Source organism: Melospiza melodia, chromosome 15 (genome assembly GCF_035770615.1).
Source record: "Melospiza melodia melodia isolate bMelMel2 chromosome 15, bMelMel2.pri, whole genome shotgun sequence".
Lineage (NCBI taxonomy): Eukaryota > Metazoa > Chordata > Aves > Passeriformes > Passerellidae > Melospiza > Melospiza melodia.
In genome coordinates, this window is record NC_086208.1 from 11,649,195 (window position 1) to 11,665,459 (window position 16,265).

The 16,265-nt window shown below is 41.5% G+C and overlaps 1 protein-coding gene across 4 annotated transcripts in view; it reads left to right on the top strand.

Annotated features, from left to right (window-relative positions):
• Nucleotides 1–16,265, top strand: part of ADAMTSL3 (ADAMTS like 3) — a 170,126-nt gene that overhangs the window by 150,965 nt on the left and 2,896 nt on the right. For 3 of the 4 annotated variants that reach the window (XM_063169807.1, XM_063169804.1, XM_063169805.1), the window contains exons 24-29: nucleotides 6,970–7,152; nucleotides 9,160–9,279; nucleotides 9,924–10,136; nucleotides 12,165–12,348; nucleotides 14,747–14,951; nucleotides 15,820–15,926. In XM_063169807.1, coding sequence (XP_063025877.1) covers nucleotides 6,970–7,152; nucleotides 9,160–9,279; nucleotides 9,924–10,136; nucleotides 12,165–12,348; nucleotides 14,747–14,951; nucleotides 15,820–15,926 — 1,012 coding nt within the window. Of the gene's footprint in view, nucleotides 1–6,969; nucleotides 7,153–9,159; nucleotides 9,280–9,923; nucleotides 10,137–12,164; nucleotides 12,349–14,746; nucleotides 14,952–15,819; nucleotides 15,927–16,265 lie in introns of those variants that run through there. The other variant, XR_010029627.1, reaches the window with a different exon arrangement.

A 16,265-nucleotide genomic window follows, 5' to 3' on the forward strand; every position in this document is an offset into this window, starting at 1 on the left:
ATAGAACTTTAATACAGAGGATTTTGGCTCCTCATTTCTTTTAGGGTTTTTTTTTATGTTCTAAAGGATATTAATAATAGATTTCAAAAGTTTAAGGGAATGTGTGCAGATTTATTTTATGAGGAAGGAGTGACAGTATTTATAATTAGTATAATAGAAGGGCAAGAACAAATAACATTAAAGGGAGACAAGTGCGTGTGGCAGTCAGAGAAGGGTCTGTGCAGGGATGGTTCTGAGCTCCGTGGAACACCAGCATGCCTGCTGGGTGCTGTCCAAACCAAAACTAATGGCAGAGGAATGGATGAAATAATAGAAAATATAAATGGGCCATTCTTTAAAACTGTGGTGAATCCTGTTTGCAACTTGCTGACCTCATCTCAAAAATGACACAGTAGAGCAGGAAGAGGTAGAGAGAAGAGCAGTAGCGGAAACAGGCATGAGCTAAAGGCTACTTCTGGAGGGTATTTTGAGGAAGGGTTGTTCAATAAGTGACATGATTTTTATGCTCTGCCTACACATCCCCAGGTGCCCATTGTTGGGGAGAAAATGCAGAGTTAAGTGGACTTCTGGTCTAACTAAGGATAGCAATTCTTGTATAGTGCTTTGATTTCTGATAAAAATCATATTTTTGAAGTCCATGTGTATGTATCTACTTTATGATTATAAACATCCGATGATCAAGTGTGATCCCTGGTGATGCAGCACTGTTATTCAGTGAAGTGAAAGTGTAATTATATAATTACACCAGCTGGGTAAACCAGTCTGTGCTAACAGTGCTGGATTGTGGAAGTGCCCTGATGCACACCGAGCCTTTGTTGGGGGCTCACTGCACAATTCACTCTAGCAGTCATTAGCTGCTAAATAATAGTTGCCTTATTTTAAATGCCTGATTTTGAAAAATATTAGCCTTAAACTTCTCCAGCTGGGAAAAAGATTAAGTTCTCTTTGACAGCCAGAGAGCCAAACAGAACCTGACAGAGGTTCAGGAGTGGGGTGGGAAGGGGTCTTGCTTTGGGAACCTGTCTGAGGAGGTCACCAGATGTTGGTAAGAATACCTAAATCCTGCCAGATGCTGCTGCCACCTAGGAAGAGGGGCTGCTGCAAGGCTGGTGGGAAGCAGGAGAGGCTTTGAAAGCTTTCCAGAGAAGGGGCAGAGTCAGAGGGCAGGCTGGGGGTAACACTGAGTGCCAAAATGCCCCATGCTGGTGTGCTCCTGGTGAAGCTGGCAAGGTTCATACAGGTGATTTCAGTAGCAGCAGGTTTAGGCTCTTTAGGGTTCACTGGAAGTTGATTTTCCAAGCACAGCTCAGATGAATATAAAGGCAGTTTGAGAATTCTGCTGGAGGAAATACGAAGGTGTAGCAGTGGGTGCAATTGCTGTGTAGGTTATGCTCAGTGCACTGGAGGTGTCAGGGGGTATAGAGTAAATAAAAATCATGTGGCATTCATTGTGTGGGTATAGCTGACCCAGAATTGATTCCTCTGAAAGGCAGACATGCAAATTTAGCCACTGAAATAAGGCAAAGTTCTAGTGAAGTGCAGCAAAATGTGCTTTGTGCCAGCACAGTTCTGCCTTGCTCTTGAATGGGAAACTCAGAATACTTTATGAGATCCTACGTAGCTGGGGGAGAAATTTCTGAAGACATATCCAGTGTTTTAGAGCAGGTAGTTAGTAGGCCAAGGTTTTTATGGTGTGTAATATTTCACAGGGCTTTCAAGGTTGGAGGAAATTTGTTTTTGAACACTGAATATTTTAAGGGCACCCTATAGTGCAGATTCCTTTTTTTTCTCTTTTTTTAAACACATGTTTTGCAGTCCCATCCGGAGCTAGAGTTTTTTTCCATAACATTTGCTGTCCCAGGGCCACTCATGGTGGAAAATGACTTTTTTCATGGAACATTGAGTATTGTAGAGCTGCTCCAGTGCTAGTGGAAAATAACCTGTGTTTGAGGTCAGAAAAATAGATTAAACTAATTTTAAAGTTTTATAGCCACTTAGGTCTATAGAAGGACTTTTAAAGAGGATTTAGATCCGTTGTAAGAGTAAGATTTGCATTTTCAAGGTTTTTTTGAAAACTAAGAAGGCCTGAGTTCAGGAATGCATCTTTGTTCATGAAGGACAATTACAGCCATCCTGAATTTTAAGTATGTGTTTAATTGCATTCCCTGATAGGGATGGATTTAGTCTCATGCCTAAGTGATTTCCTGACTTGGAGCTGTAGGATATAATTGTTGGATTGTGCTGCTCTCTGGATCCAGTGATAGATCTCCCATTTGGACCCCTGGGATCTTAACTGCTCTCGGGGATTCTGAGTCTTTGGGCTCATCCTCAGCTGCATCTGCATGGAGATGGGGTAGGAAGGACACAAAGGTGGCTGCAGGCCATCTCTTGCCTCTTCCTCCTTCCCTTTTTCCTACTCTCTGTGGATCAAACCAGGAATTAGTCAGTTTGTGACTGTTCTTGCTGCATTTCTGTAATGAATAAATGCTCCTGAAGACAGCATGGGAGTTATTTTAGTTTATTTAACGTCCCTGCGTAAATCAGTCTTTAAGTAAGCAAGAGTCAAGCATCTGCAGTAAAATTCAACCTTGTGCACAGGACAAAATCCTCCATGAATTCCTACAAATATGTCCCAAAGCTTAGGAGTAATTTCAGCTCCTTTAGGAGAAGGAAGAAATAAAAAACAACAACTTGGTTTTGGCTTATTTTTGCTTACTTTCATTTCTCCTCGAAAAACTGCTTAAAACTCGTAGGTTTTTATTTACATGAGTTCTAAAGGATAAAACAGCGGGTTTAGGCCTTAGCAACTTGCCTAGGAAAAACAATTGAACTTTTTCTTGGTTGTGAATGTATGCTTGAACTTGGTTTCTGTGTAGGAAAATTGGTGCTTTTCACACCAGAACCTGGAGAAGCCTTGTCACAAGAGGAATGTGGGAATTGTGTACTTTGCCTGCTCTTTCCTAGGAGCTCCTAGCTCAGTGTGCAGAGCTGCATGCCAGTAGGGAAGGGAAATCTTATCTCAGGAGCAGTAAATATGGAATCTGGTTTCTAAAGAAGCAGCACTGAAAATCTGCACAATGGAAGGTTTTGCACCTGAAATGTGCTAAAGCTGACTGCATGCTGGGGTTGTGATGGGTTCTGAGATGGAGTTTTATGCAAGATATTCCTAAGCAAAAATATAAATGCAGACCTAAAGCTAGTTTTCCTAAGTGTCCTCTAAGAGTAGGAGTTTCTCCTGATAGGAATCCCAGAAATGAAAATATAAACAAGAACTCTGTCTCTCATGAGACATACAGCAGAAAAGGATTTTTCACTGGCCAGAGGAACATACAGATAAAGTGAAGCTTTCCAGAAGAGCTTGAAATGCTTGTACTGCTTAGCCCAAGAATGTGAATGTAGTGTAGGGATGTCTTTTTCTCCAGCTTTGTTTCTTTAATCTGCTTCTAGGGTGTCTAGGCACTATCAGCCTTTTTTTCTGAGTGATTTCTCTACTGTGTCTCTCTGGATGCATTTTATCACAGTTTTGGATCGCCCTGAAAGGCAGGGTTAGAAGCCGTGGTTAGATTTCTGGCAAAAAAATCTAACCTGTGTCCTGGCTGCAGAGTCCTCCTCTCTTCTCCTCTCTTCATGCTCTACTCCAGTCTATAATAGGTCCCTGAATTCTCTAAAGCAATCTTTTTTTCTTCCCCTTAGCTTAGGACTCAGTCTGAGCATTTGCCTTAATTCTGTTAATGGCAACCTAACCAAAAGCCAGTGAAGAGGTCAGAGAAGGAGCTTGATTACAAATGCCAGTTGCTCTTAAGCACACAGTCCAATATTTCCCAGTCTCACTCTCAGACAGTGAATTGGTTTCCATGCAATGCAGAGGTGGGGAAAGAAATGGAACCATGAAATGCAAAATCTTGAAGGGTCCTCAAAATGCTTGTGAAGAGGCCAGCTCAGAGGGGCTCAGCACACAGTTCACATAACAATAATTAACTCCTAGATAAAAATCTTACTCCTTGATAGTTTGGGCTGAAATACAGTGCAGGGGTGTTGTGATTATTATTCCCACTGCTGCTTTGAGCTCAAACATCTCCCCTCAATGGGAGCACCCCGAGGGTGTCCATGTAACATCACCTGCTGGAGAGCAGCAGAGTGCACAGCATTGCTGGTGCTTTTAGTGTGATCTGTTTAACTCCTTGTTTTCCATGGGTTCACCCTCACGCACATTCTATTGATCACTTGTGTTCCATGGGTTCCCCATCCCACCCATTCTGTTTAACTGCTTGTTTTCCATGGGTTTCCCCTCATACACATATTCTGTTTAACTGCTTGTGTTCCATGGATTCCCCCTCACACACATTATGTTTAACTGCTTGTTTTCCATGGGTTCCCCCTCGCACCCATTCTATTTAACACTTGTTTTCCATGGATTGCCCCCTTCCCACACTGTCTATCTCTCAGTGCCAGCCCCCCAGGATGGCCTGGGTGGATTCCTGGTGCATGACAGCCGGGCTGGCTGCTGGCCTCTGGTGCAGGGCTCTGTCTGCACTTCTCCTCAGACCTACAATTTATGTTTGTGCGCTCACATTATTCACTTGAGTAATGGCCCGATTTACTTGTGTGTGTGGTATTACTCACTTGTTTTCCCCAAAGAGAAACAAATACAGCTCTTTGGAGAAAGAAAGAGGAATCACTTGCTATAACTTGAGTTTAAGGTGTGTGACAGATACCCAGTTTTGAAGTTAAAATGAGTGGCAAAGCTATTCTGCAGATGTCTTCTGCACACTGAACTCCAGTTCACATTTTTAAAGGCTCTACATGTCTCTGAATGAGGCACACGTAGAAGAATAGAGACATGGCAATTTTTCTGGGACAGCTCTAGGATATAGGGCATTTGGAAGAAAAATATTTGACTTTAGTTAAATCCTGGGAATGAGCTACACTCCTGAATGCTGTCATGAGAGCAGAGGGAGGACTATCATGAGGTGATATTGCACTGATGTTTGATAGAGGCTCAGGTTAAAAGTTTAAATTTGAACCATTCCAAACGTTTTTGTGTTTTGTGGAATTTGCCTTTAAACCTTTTTACTCCAGCCCCATCTCAGCTGTGCTGCTTCTGGCTTCTTTTTGGCTCTGATTGGCCTGCTGGGCCTTGGTGCCAGTGAGGGTAGTCTGGCTGCAAACCTCTAGGTCTGAGAGTGAAACAGCTCAGATCCTCACACCACCTCCTCAGCCCATCTGCAGAGTGAGTATATATGCCTGAATGGCTGTGGAAATAACACTGTAAAGGAAAATGTCTGAGAATTATACACTTTAGCCAGAAATCTGGGTAAAATGGAAAAAAGACCCTTAAACCAAGACCTCATCCTAATTCCAGATGGATTTTTCAAAGTGGCATAAAGCTTCTTCTAGAAACTTGAAAAGCAACTTGGTTTTCGGACCGCCATGCACTCTGCAGATCTTGTTTTAATCAGCTTTATTCAGTAAAACACAGTTCTACATGAGCTTAAAAGCACGGAACAGCTGCTAAATTGTCTAGAATAAAATCTGTGATTACCCAGAGTGTTTCTCTCCACTGCCTTTCTAGACAAAATGGCGGGGGGAGCTTTTTCCTTCAGTGAAATAGCAGGTTCCAAAAAATATGTCTGGTTCCTATTACAGCAAAGGAAAAACTTGAGGTGTGCATTGGAAGTGCTAAGCCAGTGATTGAAATGTTAAAGTTGTTCCTAAAGGCCATTCCACATCATGAAGACATCATCTGTAAAGTAATACTGCACAATGATCTGTGAGGAGAGGAGCCTGAATTAGCATTCAGGATGGCTGCAGCTTCCAAATGTCCCACATTGGGGTCAGCTCCTGCAGCAGAACCTAGCTGAGGGGCCTTCAGCGAGCACTGACCAATTTATTTAGTGAAAAAAGGGTTCAGGTGAGAGATTTTTTTTCCATGTGTGACTTGTCCCATCCCCACACTTTTGTGCATGTCTGTGGCTGCTCAGTGTGCCACGTGTGCCAATTTACCCAGTGGCTTCCCCAGGGTTTTGGAACTTGGAAAGAGCATTTCTGCTGCAGCAGCTCAACCAGAGCACATCAATGAGGTGTCTGATTTGCCAACTTGCAAAATCTCTTTCTAAAGGCAAGTGTTTGAGGAAAATAAAACAGTCTTCCCACTGGTAGCGTGCCAGTGGAAAAATAATTTCATTAAAAATAAGCATTCAGAGTAATTTATTGATTAAAATTGAAAATGACAAGTTATCTGCAAGAGCTGAGGCTCTGAGAGTTCAAGCACTATAGCAGCAATGATGGTAGACCTTCAGCTTCTGTACCACTGTAACTGAGATTGCTTAACAAGAGAACCCTTCTTTTCATTATTAATGAAATTAATACTCTTTCTGTTCCTTCACCCTCTGTCATTACAAGCTGTTCAGATCACATCTGCAACTTGGAGAAGTTGTCACAACTATTTTGGCATAAATTGGCCACGTGTATTTTCTAATATTTTTTTTTCTTCAAAAGGAATACTGTTACTCCATATTTTTTTTTCTATTTTTTTGATAAAAATTTTAATCTTCTTTCCTCCCTTCTGTCCTTTATTCCCTGTGGGAGTCAGGCTGAATGAGAAGGTACTATGCAGATCTTTCCATCAGCTGGTCCTGGCTGCGTTTAGTGTGTCACATCTTTGAGTGAGGTGTGTGAGCACATTGCTTTTGTAAGACTGGTAGCAGAATTTGCAGAATTTAACCTTTGAGCTTTATTTTTAGTGGGGTGCTGAATTATTAATAGGGCTCACAACGGAGATGTTTTCTTGTGAGTGTGAAAACTGCTTGTTTTACTGCAATGTTGTAGTAGTTTACTGCAAACTTATGTTTTCCCACTCTGTGAAATGATGAAGGAGCTCAGGATTCTGACTGCTGTGGTAGCAGTTAGCAGTTCAGACTTCATGGCTTATCTCTCACAATAAGTGTTTTCATTCTTTTCATTTTAAAGGTGTTCCCAAACCAAATGTAACATGGCTGAAGAAGAGGGATGTTTTACAAATCAATTCTTCCTTGGTTTTGAATGGCTCTTTATTTCTGAGAAATGTCTCCTCCCGAGATGCAGGAACATACACCTGCAGAGCAGCCAATGCTCTTGGAAAAGCTGAGGCTGCATCTGTTCTCCACATAACTGGTAAGTGCTAAGTGAGAATTCCTTACTAATAAAAAAAGTCAGCCAATTTATAATCAAAGTTCGACCATAAAATAGTTGGGGGCATATTTAACACTTTATTGGAAATTTGAGCTTTTTGGTTTCATCTGATTCCCTTGGATGTGTTCTGTATTTTGTGTTCCCTGCAATGTGGATCTGGGTACAGATGGTTTGACTTGTGACTTTAAGGCTGTTCCATCTTCTTGTTTCCAGGTGACAAATAATCAGCCCTAAAACCACCTGACCCATTAGGAACTAAATCCACTACCATATTACAGTGAGCCCAATGCTTCTAACTAGAGACACGGGGCAGGCTTGAGTGTTCAGAAAATCTTCAGGGAAACACAGGAAAATGAAAGCAAAGGCTGGTTTTGGGGTTTGGTGTTCAATTTTTTAAATTATAGAGGCTAATAAAATGTAGGGGAGTGGAAAAGAAAAAAATCTGATTATGAGCCCCAAACTCTCAGAATTGAAAATGTAAAGAAAAAACTCCATGTAGATAGCTCTATTGTAAGTAGGTTAATAATATAGTTCTGTGATGCAACCATGCCTTGCAGATCCCTGCAGTCATTGGATCCTTTGGCTCTAGAGAGGAGCTCTCCCACCCCTTTGCTGTGCAGAGTGCAGCTCAGCTCCCCGTGACCAGTCCTGCCACACAGATCCTTTCTTGGGCACACACCCAGGGCAGGCTGTGGATGTTCGGGGCTGTTGGCAGAAGAGGATGCTCTAGAGACAGAGTAAGAGTCTCTGTGTGAGGATGAGTGCAGACTGAAGCTGCCTTCCTGCTTTCAGTTTGCCTGTAGTACATCAAAACTTCGGATGTTCCAGAGAGTAATATCATTGTAATGACGTGACTGGAGTATTGCTCACAAGAGTCTAAATTTTGTTTCAATTCCTGGTCCTGTGACATTAGTTCAAATAAATCTGGGGTGGATAGGAGAGGGCCAAATTCTGCAAGTTTTTGGCTGCTCAAGGCTGCAGTGAAATGGGAGGACTTTTGCTGTCAGGACTTAGAGATTGCAGGGGCTCAGTGTTGTGTGAAACATGCCATCAGATTTTTGGCTTGGCTACAGGGCTTGCTTGCCTGATCAGGGCCAGTCCAGCAGTAGCACAAAATCTGTGCAGCCTTTCCAATAAAACTCTCTAAGGGATGACAAGGCAACCAGTCCTTTGCCTGTGGAGCTGGCCTCAGCGTGGTCTTGTGGAGACTTTTTTTGCCCTGGTGTTTACAGACAGGCAGGAGGCTTTGCGCAGAAATCACACACTGAGGAAAAATGTCGAACCAATGTAAAATGACCCAGAGAATTTAGAATATAGCAAAAGATTTAAACCCTTCTGGAAGGAGAGACATAGACGTTATGTACGTTCATTAAAACAGAAATGTTGACTAAGTGGTAAGAACTGTGTGTTACTGACAGATTGCCCACGGTTTTGGCAGTTATTCTTCCAGCATATGAGGAAAAGGAGGAGTTGCTATAGTGATGGGCATTTGACTCTGCATTCATCTTGCTATCTCCATGCATAATGAGATTTTAAAAGATGTTCTTTTCTGTATTATAACATTTTGTTATAATTCTACCTAATGGAACAGAGGAATTGGCCAGATTCCACTGAGAGAATTATTTTTCTTACAATTTTTGCGTGCAGTGAAATAATAAATAATGTTGTCATGATCAACAGGAAATACATCCTGTAAGTCTTGTTTTTATACTGTTACAGGCTTGTTTTTCTAACAAATTCAGTAAATGTATTGATTTATTGAATTATTCAGAAACTTGCACAAACATAAATAATTTCTGTTTCCCTGTACACATGTAGTTTATTAGAATGATAATTTAACTGCATAAATGAAGTTGATCCTAAAGAATTCCAAACTGCTGTTAACTTTCTGTTTCATGTCTACCATGCTGGATATTTGGATATGAAATGTTTTTTTGGCATCATGATTTAATTCTTGCTCAGAAGAGATCTTTATGCACTGTGTTACAGAACAAAGACTTGCAGAGAATAACACTCAGTTATTGAAGGGAAGCAGAAGGAAGCGTGTCCTGATGGCATCTGGGATTGGTACAAATGTCACTGTGGCACCTGGTGATCCACTAAGGATAGGTGTGTTGTCTTTTCTGCTTTTTCATTAATATTATTTATTTTATTAAAATAGAGGGGCCCCCGTGGAAAAAAGTGAGTGCAATTGTGAGGTGAATCACCCTGACACTAAAGCCATGCAATTGCTCTTTGAGCTTTATTTGAAAAAATGGAAGTGATTCAGCTGGGCTCTGTTTGTGTTTTTTTTTTCTTGTATAAATGAATGCCTTTGTTTCCATCTCTGCCTGTGCCCTGTGGAGTGAAAATGCAGCAATTTCTTTTAATGCATTTATGACTCCTTTCCCAAACAGATAGAAGGTCTTTAATTGCAGACCTATTTGCATACTGTAGTGTCTGGGATGAAATCTTTGTTCCATTTAAATCACTGCTTACCCCCTTTCACTTTGTTCCTATAGAAGTTAAGTTTATAAGAACTTACTGAAAGGGGAATGATGGAGAAGTGTGGTAAGTACACATCAGCTTACAGAGCTGATGGCCCCTCAAGGGCCAGTCAGGATTTTGGGCCCTAGCTTGGACTTCAGTGCATTTATGCATGTTCTTGTTTTTATTTAGAATGTCCTTTATGCAGAATCACACACTTGTACATACTTGTTTACAAACATTTCAATGTGCTGAGAAAAGCCTGCTAAAATGCTGTTGATTTTTAGGTTGCCCAGTGCTGCCCAGTCACAGGAATACAGTCCAGTGGCTCTTTGGAGACATCCCAGTTGAGGAAGTTCAGACCTTGGAATACAGAACCCTGGTTGGGGGTCGTATCCTAGAGGTGAACACCAGCTCTGGTCAATTTGCTGGACAATTCCAATGTCAGACCTCAGCTAGTGCAAAACCAATGTCAGTTTGGGTAAATGTCAAGAAGGAAGGTTTGTTGACAATTATATGACAAATTCTTGAATTTTAAAATGTCTCCTTTTACTCTGTAAAGACTTTCCTGATAACTAACCTTCTTTTCTCTGTTGAAAGAAATTCAGCAATACTTTGCTTAATGTATGGTCTTATTTAAGTCAGTAGACAATGCCATACTCAGAGTTGGATATGGTAATTAATGTGTACCCAAATATCCTGTGGGGGTTCTTTCTGCTTGCTTGTGTATCTGAGAAGCTGAGAGAATGTGTCTTTGCTGAAACAGTTTTAAATCAGACAGGTTTTATCAACTTCCCCTTCAACAAACTTCTCCATGGTAGCCCACCAAACTGAAGCAAAACTGACTTAATGGTCAACTTTGGAAGTATCTTCATTATAATAAAAAGAATTTTAATGTAATTGTCATATTCCAGGATCATCACAATTAATATGGTAGTGATCTTACAGCAGAGACCCTTAATCACATCAGTATACTAGAGCACACTGCACATTCACAGATTTCCATGTGAAATTCTCAAGAGTGTCATGTAGGATTCCCCAGCATAATCTGCTGTAAGCTTTTCTATGTTTTATCTCTTCATGTATCAGTTTGATTTGGCTTATGACTGATCTGCAAGGGACTCAGGCAGTTCCCTGGGCTCTCTATGAGGATGTTTTGGTGACTGTTCAAGAGTGAGGAGGGCTCTGGGGTGCCTGATGTTATGAAATAAGTTATATTTGCAACGCAATCTTACTGAGATGTATCTGCAATCAGAACATTTACTTTAAAAAATCAAATGTAAATCAGAAAACACCCTAATAGAACTTTTCCAAAACTAGTTCCAGCCCTATATCTAATCTAGATCTCATTACAGTAGGAATTTCTCCCAGTTATTGAACTGTCCACCTGCATTCTTCAGCTGGATTGCCTTTTGGTTGCCCAATTCCCCTCTCCAGTCAGCTTGGGCAGTATTTTGGGGTGATTCCATTTTCTAGTTCTGAGCTTTAACTGTGATTGACACTTAAGTAAATGTTTCATCACTGCCATACCCATGCATTTGTGAGGCTGTAAAACCCCCTTGGTGGTTTTTGCGCAGTAGGCATTTTGAGGGCACTTCTGAGCAGTGTCATCCTAGTTAAACAAACAATACAGTCTCTCCATCATAGCTGCAGTCAGTAAATTTAACTATTTCTACTTTGAAAAAGGCCCTTTTGTATTATTTTAAGAAATCCAGAAGTAATAAGGAAACATTGAAAAACAATAAGTTAAAGAATTCATTATGTGCTGCAAGAGTGAGTCTGTGGACACAGCTGGTAGCTATCAATTATTCTTGGTTATTATAGAAAAACCTGACTCCTTCTGTGATCACATAAAAATCTGTCAACATTGCATAGTACTTCATCTTTTACCAAGTGTCAAAAAAAATTGTGGAGGAAGGGGTAAGTGTGGAATTTTGACTAAATATAAAGGTAGTAATTGTTAGAGGTGATCGGTTTTTAATATAAAACGCTCTTTAGAGCAAATTCCTTTTTCATCTTGCCAGATGCCTCAGTGGCAAATTATTTTTACATTAAATACTTCTCTGTAGTTTAGTACAGGATTTTCTTAAATCCTAAAATTATGTGAGGTGTCTGGAGTAAGATGAGTTTTGTTCAGGACAAACTTGCTGTGGAACAGCAGGAAACCTAGAGAGTCTGATTTACAATTTCCTCTTTTTAATGCTCATTGTATAAAAATGTTATGAAAGTTTTAAAGGAAGCTCATCAGTTCCTACTGTGAGCCAGGCTCTGCCCTTCATGTGCTGATCTCATTTGCCTTCTAGAGGGCTTCATGCTCGTAGGTGAGGGCTGACCTGGAGGGGAAGCTGAGCAGAACTAAATTCTACTTTGGCCCATGGTCCCTTTTCACAGTGCTGAAATATTTGCTTTTCTACAGAGGATGTGGTGTCTATCCAGCCTACAGAGCGTGCTGCCAAATCAATCAAAGTGTGACACACAGTTCCAATGTACAGTGCCTCTCTCACACTGCTTCCAATTGTATTTCTTAGGTTTCACCTGGGAATATGCTGAGTGGAGTCCCTGCTCTGCCACCTGTGGGCATTCAGGAACCCGCTCCAGGAGCCTGCAGTGCTTGAACACAGAGAAACAGAGAGTAAATGAGTCCCAATGCAGAGAGCTGCAAAAGCCAGGGATTGTTTACCAGCCCTGCAACAGAGAGAACTGCCCTCCCAGGTACACTCCCTTCTGCTCTATTTCCATCAGCTCTTTGTGTATGAAAATGCACTCACCACCTCCTGAAATTGTTTCTGTGTTTGTGCTCTGAGTGTGGAATGTGGGGTTTACTTCAGCATGAACCTTAAAGCAGGAGAGATGTGGAAATGGATCACAAGCAAGCAGGGAAATGCTTGATTCAGCTGAATAAATAAGAGCTGAGTGTGTCTCCATGCTGCTGCAGCAAGTCTTGCTGCTACCACACCTCAAAAGCTGAGCTGGAGATCTCTCTGAGACATTGGGATGTGCAGTTTTGTGGAATTTGTGCCTCCCCAGAGGGAAAACTTGTTGTGTTTAGGGTGGCCAGGGTAACTCTGTGTTTACCTGTTCTGCTTGGTGCCAGCAGAGCTCTCAGCAAGATGTTTTCTGAGGAATGCCTCATTTCTCTCCATTGCCCTCACCACAGTGCTCCTTGACTGTCCTTCCCTGCCAGTTTTCTCACTGGATCAGCTGGGGATCATGGGGTTGAAAATATTCATGTCACAGACAAGTGTATCACAACATCTGATTCCAAAGGCCAAAACCATCCTCTAGGACTATCTGAGTTGCACTGAGCATTCCAGCTCAACAGGGTGCTTCTCCAGATTTTCAAAAGGAAACCCCACAGGATCCTCAAAATAAGTGCTTTTTGTTGCTTTAAAGAATTGGCCATTATCATCAGCAAAACTCTAAACACACTTTAGAGGTGTTCCTCACTGGAAATTGTTGGCAGGGAAGTGTTAAGACCTTAGCTGACATTGTGAGAGTGCATCTTGCCAGTATGTTCTGAATTCTGTTCTAAATGCAGAAAACCTAGCCACTGATATGTATCAGGAGAAGTTGTTTATGTTTCATTATTAGCAGCCAAAAAACAGATTATCTTAGATTGTGATACTGAACTCCAGCCAGCCCAGAGAAAGCTAACATTTTGCCAGTAGAAAAATACTGAAATCAAACTAATAGTTTGAAACACAGCTTCAGTTGCAGATTTCTCTCTGAAGCTCCAGCATTTGGAGCAGATGACAGGAGGGTGCAAGAGGTCCTGGGGCTCCTCTGAGCAAGGTCATGCCTTGCAGTGGATTGCAGGGCATGACTAAATAATCTGATTATCACTGGCCTTGGAGTATTCACAAGATAAACAAACTGGTTCTTTCATATAGCTAGAGAGAATGGGAACTGAATTGTCTTTTTATATGCTTAGATTTGTTCTGCTTTTAATTTGCCTTTATGTAATCAGCAATGGAAGGCAATTGTGTGTATACTAACATAATTAACTCTGCCTCCAGCCATACTTGTATGCTGAAATATTAATTGGTTTTCTTTTATGGAATATTCCATGCTTTCTATACAGGAAGAGCATCCCAGATGCCTGGAAAATAGCCCTGTGTGTGTTTCTTGGTGCCTTTAGCCTCTCTCCTTCCCTGTGATTGCTGACTTGGGAGGGAAATGCAAAATGTCCTTTCCATTTTCCCACTTACTGATTTCTGCACAATCTTCTCATCTCAAGGCAGCTGTTTAGAAAGCATCCATAGAATTATAAAGCCTTTAGATGTTTAGATGTATGACCTTAATTACTCAAAGAGTTTTGCATGTGTTTGGTCACTTCTCTCTGTCACAGTGGAGAGCTAGAGTTAAGCAAATAGAAGGTCTTGAGTGTCTACTTAACTTGTGCTTTGCTGTGCATGCCCTGCACCAAATGTTTGCAAAAGTACTTGAGCTTTAAAAGGGAGAAAAAGACAAGGGTGCAGACTGTAAAAGATTAATCTTCCTTGAATGCTGTTTGAGTGTAGGAGAATGAAATAATTGCTGAAGAAAATAGAATTTTTTTCCTGCTATCACTGCTGTGGTAGACATAAAGTCCATTTTATATTTCTAGATTTATGCAAAGAGCGAGTCAATTTGATTGTATTACCACCTGCTGCCTCCCCAGTATTGTTCCTAGCTGCCAAGACTGACTAAATATTATCAACTTCCAATCAATAAATAACATGTTCTGCTTGATTCATTGTCTGGTGAGATCTCAGTGTAATAAATTCAGATGAGTTACGGCAGCTGTCACTTTAGTGCCAACTAAATTGTTACCATCCATTTTATAAGTAATGGAAAATACACTCTCCTTCCTCCTGGCATGTCATATCCAGCAGGGTCTGTAGGCCTCACCTGGTAACAGATTCTGGTAGCAAACATTGTTTGTAGCAAATATGCTGTCATGAGTTAACCACATTAAGAAGACCTTGCTCAAGTGAAGCTGATTCTAACCATTCTCACATCTGAAACTTGCAAGGACAGGTTCTTTTCCATTTTCTTTGCAAACAGTTGCTGCCAGCTACCATCAGGGCAGCAATAATTGCTGTAAATGTGCATTCTGTGCATGCTGCAGGTGGGTAGCTGGGCCCTGGTCCGAGTGCTCTGCATCCTGTGGCTCTGGATTTCGGCACCGACAGCTCTCCTGTCACCAGGCCACGGCCAATGGCAGCGTCCTGGCCCTGCTGCCAGGGGCCTGCCCAGCCAGGGACCAGCCTGCAGCCAGGACACCCTGCCCAGGGCGCCCCTGTCCCCCAGGGCCACCACAGGCCACCACACAGGTAAGTGACAGCGTTTGTCCTGTTTTATAGAAGTGGGACAGTGCCATCATCTGATGAACTGCCCCAACATCTGTCCTCTTGTGCCTCAACATCTGTCCTCTTGCACAAGGCCCAAACTCTGTGGCTATAATTATCTTTCAGACCAGACAATTAGAAATCTTGGTTTTTCATTTTATGTTCTCTGAGCAATTTTTTTGTTGATGGCATGACCTGACACCAGAGTATTAGCTGCAGTGTATTTTATAAGCTAAGCCATTAAGATGTATTTCATTTTCCAAGCTAGCTTATTGCTTTTATTGCAGTCATATTAGTACACAATTTGCCTAGCTTGTGTACCAATGTACTTGTACTTGTGAAGTCCCAAAAAAAGATGTATGAATGTCCTTCAACAGCACATTGAAATTGTTCAACTCACAGAATTCACAGAAGTCTGTTTTCCTACATTTTCTGTTTCTTCCTTCATGCAGCAAACTCGTGTTCATCTTGATAAGATTTGTATTTACTGTTCAATGTGCAAAGTAATGAATTAGAATTGCTGTTGCTGCATTCCCAATACAGGTTTTAGCAAGGCAAGTTTGTAATGGGCAGAGCTATAGAAAGGATTCTGTAGCAGTAGGGATGTGGCATGATGAGAGAAGACAGTGGATTTAGCTGTAGGAGCAGGCAGGAAAGTCTTGGCAAAATTACACAGAGAGAACCAAAAATGTGCAGGCCTTATCCAAACTGAGCTGTGACAGGGCTGAAGAAGGCAAGATGCAAAAAGTCATGGCTGGGCTGTGCAGCTGGGTAACTCCAGGAGGATAATTCTGTTGTTACTAACTCTGCTGTTTCTTTTTCCCTGCCCTCACCCTTTTCTCTCCATTGGCAGTGCTCTGGCCACTGTGCAGGCCGCCCTGCAGGCTCACAGCACCGTGGGTTTAAATGCCAACTCCAGAATGGATCCTCAGTGCCAAACTCTTGTGATGAAAGAAACAGGTAAACAGTGGGGAGAAGTTACGAGTTAGATTCTTTAGATGATCAAATTGAAGGTACAGGATTTTCACTGCAGGACAAGCAGGCAATTTCTTCTGTGTTAAAAAAAGTTAAGGAGGTAGAGAGTCATCCCTTTGTGGATACTGGATGAATTCAGGAACCCAGGAGGGGTTATGCCTGAAGAACACACAGCATCCATTATGGAGTGTTCAAGGGTCAGTTAAGTTTCCTTAAAGATAAACTACCTTTTCTATTCCACAGTTAAGAAACTGGTTTAAAGAAACTCATGTTTTCTCATGAGTGAGAAGGTGTGATGAGTGGGCACAAAATTAAATAAAGGGA